Source organism: Castanea sativa, chromosome 8 (assembly GCF_040712315.1).
Source record: "Castanea sativa cultivar Marrone di Chiusa Pesio chromosome 8, ASM4071231v1".
In the NCBI taxonomy this organism is placed as follows: Eukaryota; Viridiplantae; Streptophyta; class Magnoliopsida; order Fagales; family Fagaceae; genus Castanea; species Castanea sativa.
The window spans coordinates 30,802,653-30,818,658 of NC_134020.1; the positions used below are offsets into that span (position 1 = coordinate 30,802,653).

The window sequence follows — 16,006 nt, forward strand, 5'->3', positions numbered from 1 at the left end:
TCTATTTTACAGCGTCACTTATCTAAAACTCCTACATCAGTTTATCTATCATACACACTCTTTTCTTTAATAATCATTTTATTATTTTATATTCTTTTTTTATTATTTCAATAACCTAGTTAAACCCACTTTCTCTCTTTTCTTTTCTGAACACTATTCTCCCTCTCTTTCTCTTACACAGGGAACTTTCTTTCTTTTTCTTCTTTCCCTCGTCTTTCTTCACCGGTCATGTTTTCTTCTTTCGCCCCTTTCTTCACCGGAAAACTCTATTAATAAACCAAAAAACTTCACTTCGACACAAACCCATGTCAATCTAAGTCCATTTGGGTTGGATCTAGTGATGATAACAAGGCAGATGCAGTGGTAGCAACGACGGCAGATCTGACTGATTTTCATTGGATTTTTATGTGGGTTTCTGTTGGATTTTTCATATGGGTTTTCCGTTGGATTTAAATTTTATTGATTTTGGTTTGGATTTGGAATGGGTTTTTTGGCGAATTTGGGTTGCGGTGGTGATGGTTGGGTTGTGCTAAGTTGGTGGTTGGATATTTCTCTTCTTCTTTGCTGAGTTATTGTGACTGTTGGAAAAGAGAGGAACCTGAATGGTGAGTGAGAAAAAAAGAAAAAATTATTGTTATGCACATCTACAGTAGCCGTGCAAATATGCACGATTACTATGGCAAGTGTGTAAATATGCACATCTTTACATCTGTAGGGACAAAAGGCTCAAGATACGTTTTTTGGGCTATGGGCTTAGCCGAGAACATTTGATTGTCCGAGGACGAATTAATGATAATAAATAATGTCGAACTTACAGTCCCAGAAGCAAATGTAATAGGTGAGATGATTCTGAATAATCCGAGGAAGACTACCTCCTCAGCTAAATAATGTCGAACTACGTCACATTAACTAGAATGATATTCTAGAAGGTTTGGGAGATGAAAATATGGGAGAGAAAGGGGCACAGAGAGCAAGGGGGTGAAGGAAAAGATCTTAGAGAAAGTTGCTACTACCGCACCCACATTGAATGCTCTATGCCAAAGTCTCTAGCCGCATTTATGAGGAAGTGATACCTGAACAGTGATTTGGAGCCTTACAGCTATGATCTAGGGACTTCCAAAATGAGAGGATGGGACAAGTATCAAGAAGGGCAATCTGAATGAGGGGTAAGGGAAGGACTATAAGAAGAGAAGAGATCCTGTATAGGAGGGGAGAGAGAAAATATTTCTAAAGAATCTTTAAAGTGAGAAGAAATATAAATATTCGGTTCTCGGCTTGAGTCCGAGGATAGATTTCATCTTATAAATTTGTTCATTTATATGGTTTTGTGGTCTTGGGTCATTGTCATGACTGTTCAAACTCATTAGAATTAAGATTTCTAGCCCACACTCTACAAATTCATTATATCGGGCTTTTTGGGCCCATGTCCTCCTTTTTGTTGGGCCTGGGCACTAAATTGTGACCTTACAACATCTATGTGGGTAGTTTTGGAGGAAAATTGTGCAAATTTGATCACTTTTTATTTATTTATTTTAGAGGCACTAAGGAGGATGCTCTTACCATGGGATATCATTAGAAGATAAATTAAAGAAACCAACTTTAATCAATGTAGTAATATTGGGAGTATTGTGGGATTGTATGACATTGACAAAGTGATTGTTTAGGAATTAGAATTCGGTGCAAATCCAATTCCTTCATTCTCCTCTCACAAAAAGTTTTTACCACTACTACTTTTTAGCCTTTTCTTGCTTTTTTTTATTCAATGCTAAGATTGAAAGTTGTTTTTTTCAACTCTCAATATTAGCCATTGAGAGCTGTTGCATCAAGTGCAATACCACCAGATTTCAAACCAATGTTTAGGATATTAATACGTATGTCAAATTTTGTGATAATCGGATATTATTTACTATATGATCTATAAGATTATATTTTATGCATAATTTTAAACTATAAAAACTTGCAATTTAAACAATTTTATTGATGACATAGCTATTGATCTTTAATTTTCTAGAAATTTTGCAAGCATGGAAGGTATAAGAAGAAGATGTAATCCAATGGTGAATTTGTCAAAATTCACTTCTAATAAATTGAGTAAAGTTGTAATTTTAGACTACATACAATTTGGTAACTAAACTTTGTCCCTTTAATTTCCATTCCCTTCAACTTTCCAACTTTTAACTTTATTTAATTTAGTCTTTTCATCCACGTTCACGAGGGAATTGCAATTAAGTATCTTAAAACAATGTCATTTTTCTTTTCTTTAAATTTTTTTAAATAAAAATTGTGGGGTACTAGAATTTCGAGTAAGGTAATTACGTCACGTGTCATAGTATGGCTGAGAAGGGCAGCGACTGTGCCAAGGAGTCTACGTCCTCGGATTCTATGATCAAGTTATCAATACGTCATAAAAGGAGGCCTTACAGTACAGAAAGAGCTTTGGGAAGGGGACCAGCACTAACGTGATTGAAGAGCTAATGGCTACCACCGCATTTACCACTCCTAGCTGCATTTATGTGGAGAAGACCCTTCAACAGTATTATCTTGGTTGTCGCATCTCATAGGGGTTCGGGGAAGGTACCTGATGGGACTAGCACTTGAGTGGTGGCCTGTGTGATCAACAAATGGAAGGCCAGGATCATCTAAAAGGGCTTATATAAGATAGAATGCCCCCTGGAGAGGGGGGACCGAAAAAAATAGCAGGGAGAAATACTGTAGCTCAAGGAATTGAAACTGTAAACAGATCTCATAGTGATATATTCAAGAACCAATCTCCTCAGATTGGGCCGAGGAGAATGCTCTGTTATAGTATTGTGGTTGCCTTCTGTTTTTCCTTGTTTCATTGTTATTTTGGGCTCATAGTGAATGTTATCTAACTCCTAGATGTCCAGTCTTACAACCCACTTTCTACAAATTCATTATGAAGGACTATTTGGGCCTAGATCCTTCAGTTGTTTGGGCCACGAAGTCAAATCTAGTCCTTACAAAAATAAAAATAAAAAAGCTTATAAAAAACCATTTAAAAAAAATTAAAAAAAGTTTTTTTAAAGCTTTTTTCCTATAATTAATATAAATAATAAATTTCTTAAGATTCAGTGCTCTATGGATTTGACTGAGGCTTTGCCCTCTTGAACTCCATACTTAATATTTCTATAAAAAAAAAATTCCAAAATTTCAACCGCCAACAACAAAAGGGAAAAAGTTGTTACATTCGTGTGAATCCACACATTGTTCAAAATGCATTCAACTATCTATTGAGGATGTTTTTAATGGGCCAAAAATGTGAGAATGACCCAAATCCCTCCTTAGGTTCTTTAGAAGTGTTTATTTGTGGAGAGTTGAGCCCAAAATTCACAATGGATAGCAAACAAAGACTAATGGTGCTTTAACAAGAGAGAAATCAAAATGTAAATAACAAAAATGTAGAGAAATGCATAAAAATATAACAAGTCAAAAACTTCAACCCACAATTAGCGAGAAGAAGAAATTGAAAGAGATTGTGAGGATGAGAGGGAAGATTCCCCTGTACCCATATTTCCACCCTTAAACTTTAAAATTGTGAGAGTCTCTTAGTTAAGTGGGTTTTTGCTTTCAAGTTTCAGCTATATGGGGGAAAACATGGTTGACTTGTTTTGAATCTGATTGTAGACTTTTATATTGAGTTTTGGGTGCTCTTAGTGACTGGTTTTTGGTCAATAGAAAATGTTTTGGATCCCAAGGTGTTAAGCAAGTAGTAATTTTCAAGTTTGCTTTTTGTTTGGATAAAAGGAAGGCTCACTTTTATCATCATTAAATGAAAGGCTTGACTAAACCCCCGTTGGCTCCAATTTTCAATTGTTTCAGACCATTAGGAGGCTCATCTAAGTGATGGCTAGTAGTTGGAGTTGGCCAATGAGACCCAACTATGTTTAAAGACAAAAATGGATTAGGACAGAAACTTTGGGCCACAATCAGCCAGAGAATAAAAGCTCTTTTGAGGTGAAAATTCTAGGTACAAGACCTCCTCCATGAACCTGAGGTGCTACTAGTGTTCCTTACTCACTTGGTAGCATGCATGGCCTGGACTCATGCAAAATGTTTGAAAGAAACCAACCTATACTCTCCAAACCACACTTCTTCAATTTCAAAATCAAGTTTAGTTAAATTGGGCTTGTAAAAAATATCTCGCAAAAATGGGTATCAATACTAACTAATCATTTACAAAATCTTCTTAGTTTAATCTTAGAATGTGTTTGGATTCAAGTCTGCGTTTTGCGTTTTGCGTTTCAAGCTTTTTTTTTTTTTTTTTTTTTTCCAAGCCGCAGATGTTGACCAGTCTTCCGTGAACAGTGCATCCGTGCACTGTTCATGGACCCACAAATTTCACTTTTCAGCCACTTTTTCATTAAAAATGGGTCCCGCGGTACTATTTACACATTTTAAAATTATTTTGCTACAGTGTTTTCAGTTTTCAGTTTTCAGTTTTCAGTTTTCAGGAATAAGTTCTATCCAAACGGACCCTTAGTCTTGTATTAGTTCTACCAAGGCTCATAAGGCTCAATTACAAACATCAGTGATGTTTATGGTCCATTTAAAATTTTCCGAAAAATCTTAGTACGTGTTCTTGACACACGTGAATGGATATGTTGTTGGGCTGGCTGTTGGGCTAGGATAGGATAAGATGAAGTATGGGCTCATTACATAGTTCAGTCAAATGTCGTTTTCTTTCTTGTTTTAGTCACATACTTCATCAATAACGGGAGACGCAACCAATAGTCGATCAATTCGAATTTGGCACGCCACCCAACAACCTTTACCTTATCTTGTTCCATCTTCAAAGTTCAAACTTCATTCTCGATCGACACGAGGTGAGAAGGGGCTGGGGACAATGGCCAATACTCCGTTTTATTTGGTATCTCTTTTGTTACTTTTGGGTGCCATTTCAGCCTTTCACCAACAGGTATTAATTAAACTAACTCCTTTATATATGTTTCATATGACACCAATTTCACTTTTATTGTAATCTCCGTTTGTAACTGTTACTTTTATTGTCATTACAACCGTAAATTCAGGTAGATGTTATACCCTTTTTGATTCAGTGAGTTTTTAAAAAAAAGAATGATCCAAGTTCCTATTCATGACCTCTTACTATTACTAAACTAAACAATTTACTCTCTGGGATTTTTTTTTAATGGGTATATTGTTGTGAACAATATTGATCTGCTATTGGGATGAGAAGTGTAGAAATATTTTTATACAAAATAATGATAATACTGTTTCAAGTTCTGATCTTTATAGTTTTAGCCTGCTTTTGACAAAAAACTTGCTATCATATAGACTAGTATAAGATTTTTTTTTTTTTGGATAGATATGATAGATTTGACCCTATGGCATCTGACAAGTATAAGATTTCAGTATTCAAAATAGTCATCTCTTAAGGAAGAAAAGGATCGGGATTTTTGGTTTGCCAAATTTTTTAATTTGTAAACAAAGTGGACCACATCGTTCACTAGGTTCTAGTTTATTATGTTTTTTTATTTTATTTTTTATACAAGATAAAATTTCTACACTAGAATCTAAGTGTACATGTGTGTAAGTCTCCCTCCTGAGACTTGAACCCGGCCCTTGTCCCCCACATCCTAAAAGCATTTATAATTGTGAAGTGACTACTGCATTCACTCCACACCAAGGGTGCGTGGTGGTCTAGTTTATTATGTTAACTCTTAACTCTGAGCTCATATAGAGAGTTGGACAATGGGAACCTTATGTTGTCTTTATCCAAGTCTATCATCATTAGTTCTTCTTTCAAGTGATTTTTTTGTTTCTCTTAATGTTTAAGGTTTGAAATCTCTATGTGAACATCTTATCGTTGTTGTCTGCAGGTAGTTGCAGTCAAACCAGTTCCCAGTCTCAAACTTAACTCTCATATCCTTCAGGTACTTTCCTTACTTGTTGAAAGACCCTATCTCTGGTAAGTAATGAGAATTTTATTACCAAATTAATGGAAACTTTTATAACTTCCAATATCCTTGGAATGGATATTCAGAGCTTCCTTTGGGAGCTCTTCAAAATAAAATAACTGCCATATTACCATTTTACTTGTGAAGGTATGGTGTAAATAACATTCTTTTTACGTATTTCATTGTAAAAGTACTGCTTCAGCATTTTGCTTTGGGTGGAAGTCAAAATTATTTAAGCTTTGGCTCTCACATGGCCATTGCAGGAGTCAATCACTAAACAGGTAAACGATGACCCTAATGCTGGATGGGAAGCTACCATGAATCCTCGATTCGCTAATTATACTGTGAGTATGCAATTGGCAGTAATATTATATGATTACTTTTTATCCCTTTTACATGCTTGACGAGATGCTTCTTATTATGCACAGGTTGGGCAATTTAAGCGTATTCTTGGAGTCAAACCAACACCTCAAAAGGATTTGAAGAGTATCCCTCTTATAACTCATCCAAAATCATCTAAGTTGCCAACTAGTTTTGATGCAAGAACTGCTTGGCCACAGTGTAGCACAATTGGAAGAATTCTTGGTAAGTTGCTTGATTGGTTTATATTTTGTCATTAAAAGATTCTTTCAGAAGTCCTGATGGTTAGCTTGTTTATATGTCAAATGCTGGACCCAATTTCACCATTGAAGATCAGGTAATTCTACTTCTATACCTCACATTATCTCCTGATAGAGAAGAGTTATGAAAACTCTCAAAACTTCTGGGTTTTGATGTTTCAGGGTCACTGTGGTTCTTGTTGGGCGTTTGGTGCTGTTGAAGCACTGTCAGATCGATTTTGCATCCATTTTGGCATGGTAACTGAATTGTCATATAGGAAACAGTTTGCATTGTCTTGCACAATATTAATGAATATCCTTTTTTTTTTTGGTTGGGGGGCATTTTATTCCCTATATGATTTATTGCAGAACATATCTCTCTCTGCCAACGATCTTGTAGCATGCTGTGGCTTCATGTGTGGCTCTGGTTGTGATGGGGGGTATCCAATTTATGCATGGCGATACTTTGTCCACCATGGTGTTGTCACTGAAGAGGTAACAAGTCTCTCTCTCTCTCTCTCTCTCAATTTTGTGTGATCAAGTTGCTCTGTTACATTGGTTTTGCATGTTTTTTGGTGGTGTATGCTTAATGAACTCTTTTTTCATTTGGCAGTGTGACCCATACTTCGATGATATTGGCTGTTCCCACCCTGGTTGTGAGCCTGCATATCCTACTCCCAAGTGCGTTAGGAAGTGTGTAAACAAGAACCAGCTATGGAGGAATTCAAAGCACTATGGTGTTAGTGCATATAGAATCAGTTCTGATCCAGACAGTATCATGGCAGAAATATATAAGAATGGACCAGTTGAGGTCTCCTTCACTGTTTATGAGGTAAACGAAAGTTTCTTGGCTTCTTGATTTATGCTTTTATAATTGAATTTGCTGAAATTCCTTCAACGTGATTTATTAATATCATTAGTTCTTTTTCTTCTTTTTAATATTTTTTGATAAGTAATGCAATTTTTATTGCTATAAGACAGTAGAGTCACCCAAGTATACAGGGAGTATACAGCTGGGGACTAAATTAATAAGAGAAGTTTTTCTTCTTTTTTCTTCATAAGTTTAACAAGAAAATTTAATTAGATAAAAAATTGTTATGCAAGTGGATCAAGACATAGCTACAACAGTCCTATCAAAGCTTATGGAGTTTAAGAGAAAACAATCCGTCCAGTGGCCAGAACTACACTAGTATTACCAATTTCTGTGGGGCCTGGATTTCTTTGTTATTCCACATTTAATTTATGCTGGCTGAACATGCCATTTTCATATGCACCAAAGTGAACTCCTATTCAGAATACTTCTATCCTAAGCAGACTCCACATTCCAATCACCCACACCTCTAGAATAAGGGCTCTTTCCCACAATAACCAAATTTTGAGAAGTACATTCAAAGATCACTTGATCTCTACCGTATTTCCCTTGTAGATGCATTGCATGTTATGTCCACCTAAGCTGTCTGGCCTCTTTCATCAGTTTGGTTGGCATCTTCAAATTTGACTTCTTGAACGGAGATCCAGCAGAACCCCAGTTTTATTTGGCAATTTTTGTTCCTTTGCATATTTTTTATTTAGTTTGTCTCTACTCTCATCAGTCAACTGTGGGATGCAATCTGCCTGCCATTGGATTTCACTAATGTGATGGGACCATAGGGTTCAGGTGGTAGAGCCACCAGAATCTTGATTTTCCCCATCTAAAAGCAGGATGAGTGGTACATTGTGGAGTGTTAGTATAGAGAGCAAGCATAGCTGGAGCTTGGGCATTGTAATTTCTAGGTTTTAACTCTAGCTTGTTCAAACAGTTAAGTAAATGCTCCACAGTCTCCTAGCACTATTTCCCTTGATAAACATGAAAGGCATGGTGCGTGTAAACATGTCCCTAGAGTTAACACCGATGCTATTACTCATAGCGGAAATGAATTTAGAGTTCAACCAAGCTTGAAAATTAACACAAGAAGATAATTAATCAATCACACACAGATGCTTGGCATAAGATTTTTAATGTGGGAAACCCAAACCCAAAAAAAGCCACAGGACCTAGTCCGCACAAAGAGATACACTACAAACAAAGATTACATTTAGTCACCAACAATGAGTTTCCAACTCAAATCCATGAGTTCCCGATTGTCAAACTGGCTATCTGTGTCCTCCTTGAATATCCAGGCCCTTTGTAAATCTTCATGCAATGCAAGCTAAAACCTGAGCTTTTTCTTCAACATGTGTATTCTTCAATATCAACCTTTTATAGATGAAAGATTGAAATTACTTACCAGTACCAATCTTTCACGGGCCAAAGGTTGAAACTTTCTCTAGAAAGCACACAATATAAAGTCTGTAGTGTTATCAAACTCACTGTAACAATGTGTTTAAGGATGCAGTTTGGACCTCTCAGAGGTTTTATTTTTTTTATTTTTTTTTAATCATGAAAAATACAAAGAAATGGAGAGAACACAAAGAATTCTCACAAGACATAGACTTTGAATAAAAAATAAATCAAAAAAGAGAGATTGCTTCCCAAAGGACTTTTTGGGAAGGGTCCTTATATAGAGGGAAAAATTTGTGGCACAAGCACCTAGAGAAAACAAGGATTCCTAATTCTAATAGACAAAATTTGCAAAAAGAGCCTTCCTGATCAATCGCTTGAAGAGGTCATTCAATTGTCCGAGATTTCAAAGGCTGTCAAGGCCATAAAGTTGCCTCATTTGATCTACAAGGAGATTGTTTGAACGACTAGAATGTGCTCTCTCTCATAAGAAGGTCATTAGAATCTATTCGAGCAACCAATGCAAAACTCAATTTTCAATTGTTTTGCAAAATGTAAAGGTTAGGGCTTTCAATAACTTGTTTTGTGAAAAATGCGGGACTATAAGCAAAGAATAAACCCTAAGATGTGGTTTTTGATGATCACTTACCATTTGAAGTAGCTTTGATTGACACCTTAAACTAAAAAATGAAAAAGGGTTTCAGACCCGTTTCGGACCCTTGCCACTTTGTAGAGGATGCCAACTGGGTCATCAATTCCTTTTCATCTATCTATTCTTCGGAGCATTGCAGATGGCGTTGTTGCGGACATGAGCTATAACATGTCACCGTACACTTACCTTTCTAACTTTAAGATTAGCTTGTGAGCTCCCCTTAAACTAAAAACGAAGAAGGATTTCAAACCCTTGGTGCTCACGTGTTGCATTATCCAAATGATTGAAAAAATGACGTTTTGTTATTATCAAGTTAAATAATATACTCGCTTGATCATTATAGTTCTTTCAACAAAATGAGTATTAGATTATCTATTCATAGCCTTTATTCTTTTGTCATTTTACATTTTTACAATCATTTGCAAGGAAATGACTTCTTCTTCTTCTTAGGTCTTGTTCCCTTTTCTTTTTTCTGTTAGATATGAACTTATCTGATCATTGTAGTTTCTTTTTACCATTTTACAGGATTTTGCTCACTACAAATCTGGAGTTTACAAACATGTTACTGGTGATGTAATGGGAGGTCATGCTGTAAAGCTAATTGGGTGGGGGACAAGCGATTCTGGGGAGGACTATTGGGTATGTTGATATTTTCTAGTTATTGCCTTCAAATTTATAGTTACAAGATTTGGGAAGATAATATGCCGTTTTTCTCTGCTGCAGCTTCTTGCGAATCAGTGGAATAGAGGCTGGGGTGATGTATGTTTCCACCAAATTGTTCTCCACTTTAAAATTGTACCTTCCCAAATTCTAATTTAGTACTTGATTTTGATGACAGGATGGTTACTTCATGATCAGAAGAGGGACAAATGAGTGTGGTATTGAAGACGATGTGGTTGCAGGTTTGCCTTCAACCAAAAATCTTGTAAGAGAGGTTGCAATTGCTGATGCTGTTGAAGATGCGTCAGTTTGACTGTAAATTATTCATCACATGAGGAGTTTTATTTATGACTTTTGTGGGCTGGAAGTGGTAAAATATAGGTAACTATGCCATCAAGGCATGGAATGGTACCAACCAAATGTTGGTTGTGTCGTGTGTGAGTAACGATGAGACTATAATTGATTCTGTACAATAACTCTTATTGAGATTGGGGCGTTGGATCCATCTATACAGAAGAATAAGGTCCTATTGATGCAATCATGATATTAGCAAAATCCGTGTGAATTCTCAAAATTTATGGCATTTTTCACGTGAAATCCCAATTAACTTATACCTTCACTCTGCCTAAATAACTTACACCTTCTCTCTTTATGAATACCCTCTCAGACCTCAGACATACAAGCTTCAGTACACAAAAAGTGTAAAGAAAAGCTTGTAAAGCATTAGCCCCCAAACACCACCACCCCCACCCCCCTGCGCGGACGAAAAAGAAATCCTGTAAAGCAAAGCCAAAACATCAAACCTGGAACTCAAACATGAAACTCAAGACCCCCTTGAAGCTCAACTGGTTGACACTTATTAGTGTTTCTAACGAAAACATTTAATATTCAAATCCCTCCTCAACAAATTATTGAACTATAAAAAAAAGAAAAAAAGGAAAAGAAGCGATTGTGAGCATCCACTAGCTTGGACCCTTTAGGAGGATAAGGTAAGATCTGCCATTAGTTTATCTTCGTTTTATTTCACTTCCTCAGCTCTCTTTTATACAATAGGACGGCCATCCTAATTACAGTCTAAGAAAAGTTATATGACATTGATATCTAATTACATTCTTAAAAAATGTAAAATTACATAGAAAAGCATAGTCTTGAACCCTAGCTCTAAGTCAAGGGTAAGTTATTAGATGAGAATGTCTTAGGCGCCCATTTCACTTAACCTAAATTGATCTTCTAGACATTTTATGGCCTTTCATGTTATGATTCATACAATCCACTCAACATGTGATTTTAACCGTAATAAACAGAAATTTTAAAAAATTAAAAAAAACAGCAAAACTTGTTTGATGAATAAATTTTGTTTATATAATTATTAGAAAGTATTATCGTACTTTTTTTTATGTTAATTCATGCAATATATATTTGGTTTTTAAATAATTTTGAATAATTAATTTTGTGTTTAAAATAAATTATAGTTCATGAATATGTCTTTTGTAGGATAATTGAATTAGTTCTAGCAATATTTATTAAAAAAGGCACAAGCGAATTTGTGTAGAGAAGAAGGCTAATAAACTAAATTTGGGTGAATTGCGAGTTTGTTTCCTCGTATTTGCACTATGAGTCAATTTGGTCTTTAACGTTTTAAATATATCAATTTAATCCTTTTTTTTTTTTTTGGTTGGAATGGGAGTCCTTAGCATTTTAATAGTGTCAAAATAGTCTTTAGCTCTCTGTTATTAAGTAGTGGATACCACCGCGCACCCTTGGTGCGGTGGTCACTCTACAAGTATAAATACTTGTGGGGTGTGGGGGGCAAAGGCTGATGTTCAAGTCTCCTGGAGGGAGCTTCACACATATATACACTTAGATTAGGCTAGAGTAGAAATTCTATCTCGTGTCCAAAAAAAAAAAAAAAAAGTAGTAGATGAAAAATGATGACATGGTTAAGGAATATATTATTATTATTATTATTTTTACCAATTAGAAGTGTGCTGACATATGTCCTTAATTAAAAACAAAAAACATGCAACCCAGAAATGGTAAAACAAACGGAAAAGGCAAGCTATAGAGGTCGTGTGATCGTGTCTTACAAAAAGCAAGCTATAGATTTGAATTAATAAAATAAAATTTAAAATTTTATATATAAAAAAAATCCTTCAATTAAAATTGCATCAACAGTCTTTGAATAATTTCATATTTTCATAAAGAAACTACTTAGAAAAGGAAACGGCAAAGTTGGAAATTTTTTCTCTTGAGAGCAATGCCGCCGGTCAAAAACCCAATTTGAAATTGAAATTAATTAAATCTCCATCTTTCTCTTTTTTTCAAGTTTTTCTCCCTAATGTGTTCAAAAAAAAAATTAACATACCAAGATTCAGTTCTCTCCAGTCACGTCTAGGGATTCAGTTCCCAAATTAATCTTCTCTCAATCTTAAATGATACATCTTGTATTTAGTTTGCTGAACGTCTCCTTTTACACGTGCCAATTCAGTTGGTAAAAAAAAAATAATAATTATAATAACTCCATTATCCACCGTCATTATTTTTGATCCTCTACTTAACGGCAGAAACTATTTTGATATAATACTAAAAAGTTTGGAACTAAATTGACACATTTAAAACTTTAGATATCAAATTAACACATAGTGCAAACATTAGGGACCAAACTTATAATTTACCCACTAAATTTTGGCGAGGGCTATAATGAAGCAAATAAGATCAATCCAATTAAATTTGAGTCAATTGGAATAACGAATCAAAGTAAATTTGCACCAAATCCAAGTATAGTTCAAGATAAGATTTCAGCATGCACAAGCTTTATTATTTTTCTTCATCTTTCACATTCTCTCTTTTTTTCTTTTTCTGTTTTTCTTTTTCTTTCTTTGAGTCTGGTTATTCCTTACCCCGGGACCAAATTGGTAATTGGGTAGTCAAAATTGTCTCTCTAAATTCGAAAATCTAAGATTTGAATTGATCTCCTTTCATTGAGTCCTCCTAAATTGCATTGATTTATCTAAGGATTTCATTTCAATTAGAACTTGGTTATTCACCATGTACGAGAATCCCCACTAAGCATCCATGGCTAAAATTTTAGGGTGAAGAATTGTTGCTGCTGCTCCTGTATCAAACAAAGCTATTACTGGGATGAGTCTGGAATATGTATCAAGGAGGATGTGGACTTGGGCTATTGGTGTGGGGCCAATTATTGGGGCTATAAGAGGCTGAGATGTGTATATGGTTTGGATTTCTGGGTCTGAATCATCAGTAATGCTTGAATCTGATTCATCTTCTGAGGTTGAATAAACCATGACTACCAAGGCTTGGGACGAATAATCATCATCAAGGGAAAAGAGTGATTCAACATCTGAAAATGGAGTATCATCTGCATGAATCTGAGCTTGCTTCAAAAGCTTTGCTGCTTTTGCTTTCTTTGGACAATTTTTTGCAAAATGACCGGGCTTTCTACATACAAAACAAACTTTTGAAGTTTTGCCTTTGAATTGCTTTCTTCTGAGAAACTTCCATTTCTTTTTTCTGAAAAACTTCTTCTTTGGATGAGAATGCTTCTTCTTCCAAAAATACTTTTTGTAATGATCTCTTCTCTTGGTTGGACAAGAACAAGTTTTATCTTAACACTTAATCTGCAAATCTTTCCTTCTGCAAAATTATCTTCTGACAATATGAATCATGGAAAGGACGAGTTATCATGCATGGAAGCTTGAAAGAAGTGTGACGGAAAAATAGGAAGGGAGGCCAAGACAAGAGTAGGTCCAAAGTGGGTCCCACAATTTTTTTTTATAACTTTGTACATATCTTACTTTAATCATCTCTTCCTTGGAACCATTCTGGGTTCATACCTCTATGGCTAGCTTTTATAGGGTTAACATCTTCATTCTTTTTGAAGGGAAGGGTTATGAAAAAGGCTGGGTTTTTCCACAAAGGATTTGGGTTTTTGAGGAGGAATTCTGAGTGGGTGGCTGCACAACATTCATTGATAATCTGGGCTTTCAAGGAGTCAAAAGGGTTTATTGAGAACAAATGTGGTACCTGGATCCATGTGAGAAGGTGTTGTTTATGCAAGAGGCCTTTTGAGGACCATCTAAGGTTGGGTATTTGGTGAAGGAGGTCAAATCCTATGAGAAGGTCTCTGCCTGTGAGGGGGGATCCAAGGACTTGGTGTTTAATGGTAGGACTCGAATGATTCTTTTGGATCTGGCTTGGAGGGTCAGGGCTTTTATTTGGTCTTTTATGTCTGGGGGAAGGGTTTCTATCATGTTCATGATATCATCAGAGGATGATGAAGAAGGGCCTGAGGATGAGGATGGATCTGTTATTGGATTACACATAAAGGTGGAGGAATTATTGTGGTATGGAGGACTGGAGGCTTTCTGGAAAGGTAATCAGTGGTAAGGTTATCTATACCTTTAATGTGTTTGACTTGGAAGGACCATTGTGAAAACTAATTTGACCATCTGAGTAACTGGGGATGGGGGAGCATTTTTCTTTTGAACTGAAGCATTTTTGGGAAGGAAGACATATCCAGAACACTTGTCCCTAGCTAAGCAGGAGTTAGCTACCCTTCTTTCAGAAAACCTCATTGAACCCACAACTTCTCCATGGGCATGTGAAGCCTTCTATGTTAACAAGCATGCAGAACAAGTCCGAGGAAAGCTCAGATTGGTAATCAATTACCAAGATTTTAATCATTTCCTTGCTGATGACAAGTTTCCACTGCCAAACAAAAGTGCTCTTTTCCAGCATCTTTCCAATGCCAAAGTCTTTCAAAGTTTGATCTCAAAGCAGGATTTTGGCAATTAGGAATCCATCCAGAAGAAAGATACAAGACAGCATTTTGCATTCCAGACCACCATTATCAATGGACGGTAATGCCTTTCGGCCTCAAAAATGCTCCATCCCAGTTCCAAAAGCAATGGTAACTCTGTTTCAACCACTGTTGTCAAATGCATTGATCTATGTAGATGATATCCTCCTATTCTCAAAAGATGCAGATTCCCATGAAAAATTGCTTATTGAATTCTACAATTTAGTAAAAGCTCAGGGAATAATGCTTTCAGAAAAGAAGATGGTCATAGGAGTATCCTCTATTGATTTCTTGGGAGTAAACATTTCAGATGGAAAGTACACTCTGCAGCCTCACATAGCGGTCTCTCTCATAATTGGCAAATTTGTAAGTTCAATTCCTATCAAATGCACGCCAATTATCCTTCCAATTATTTCATCACAAATTTATTACAATAAAACAAAGCGCATAAATTCTAGGAGCACCTTTTTTTTAGAAAGAGTTCTAAGAACACTTGATAAACGGTTAAGGAGAGAATGACTAAGATTACATACTCAAACAACTAAAGTAATATGAACAAAAAATAAATTAAAGGCTCAAAATTAATAAAGATGGCCTAAAATCATTTCTTAAGGATTATGATAGTTTTCAATATTCATAACTTTAAAATATTCAAGTGTAGTCATAAAACTAATGAATTCTTAACATTCAACTAAAACAAAGAATAGTGGGTTCCAGTTAGCTCAACTGGTAAAGTCTTTAATGGTTGTATAAGAGATCTGGGGTTCAATTCCCGCCTATACCAAAAACGGATTGGTGTCTTTATCTGATGATAAAAAGCTATCATCAGGAGCGGACGCCATAGGTTTGAAACTCTCTCTCAAAAAAAAAAAAAAAAAAACTAAAACTAAAACAAAGAAGAATAAAACTAAACAAAAAAAATTATGTGCTTCCAAATGAAAGATGAGATCTAAGGAAAATAACCCTCTAAAAAAAAGAATTTCTCAAAAACTCAAACGGGTTAAAAGTCTCCAAATTTTATTTTTAATATTTTCTAAGTCATCTCTTTCCCTTAACAAAAAAAATTTGTTCTCGTAACTC

At 35.6% G+C, this 16,006-nt stretch overlaps 1 protein-coding gene across 1 annotated transcript; it reads left to right on the top strand.

Annotated features, from left to right (window-relative positions):
* Positions 1 to 4,689: 4,689 nt before the first annotated feature.
* Positions 4,690 to 10,645, top strand: LOC142608065 (cathepsin B-like protease 3). The gene is made up of 10 exons (XM_075779772.1): positions 4,690 to 4,936; positions 5,859 to 5,912; positions 6,200 to 6,280; positions 6,365 to 6,537; positions 6,679 to 6,793; positions 6,905 to 7,030; positions 7,149 to 7,367; positions 9,973 to 10,086; positions 10,171 to 10,206; positions 10,286 to 10,645. Exons 1-10 carry the CDS (start codon positions 4,865 to 4,867, stop codon positions 10,418 to 10,420), a joined length of 1,125 nt encoding a protein of 374 aa, XP_075635887.1. The 5' UTR covers positions 4,690 to 4,864; the 3' UTR covers positions 10,421 to 10,645.
* The last annotated feature ends 5,361 nt before the right edge of the window (positions 10,646 to 16,006 follow it).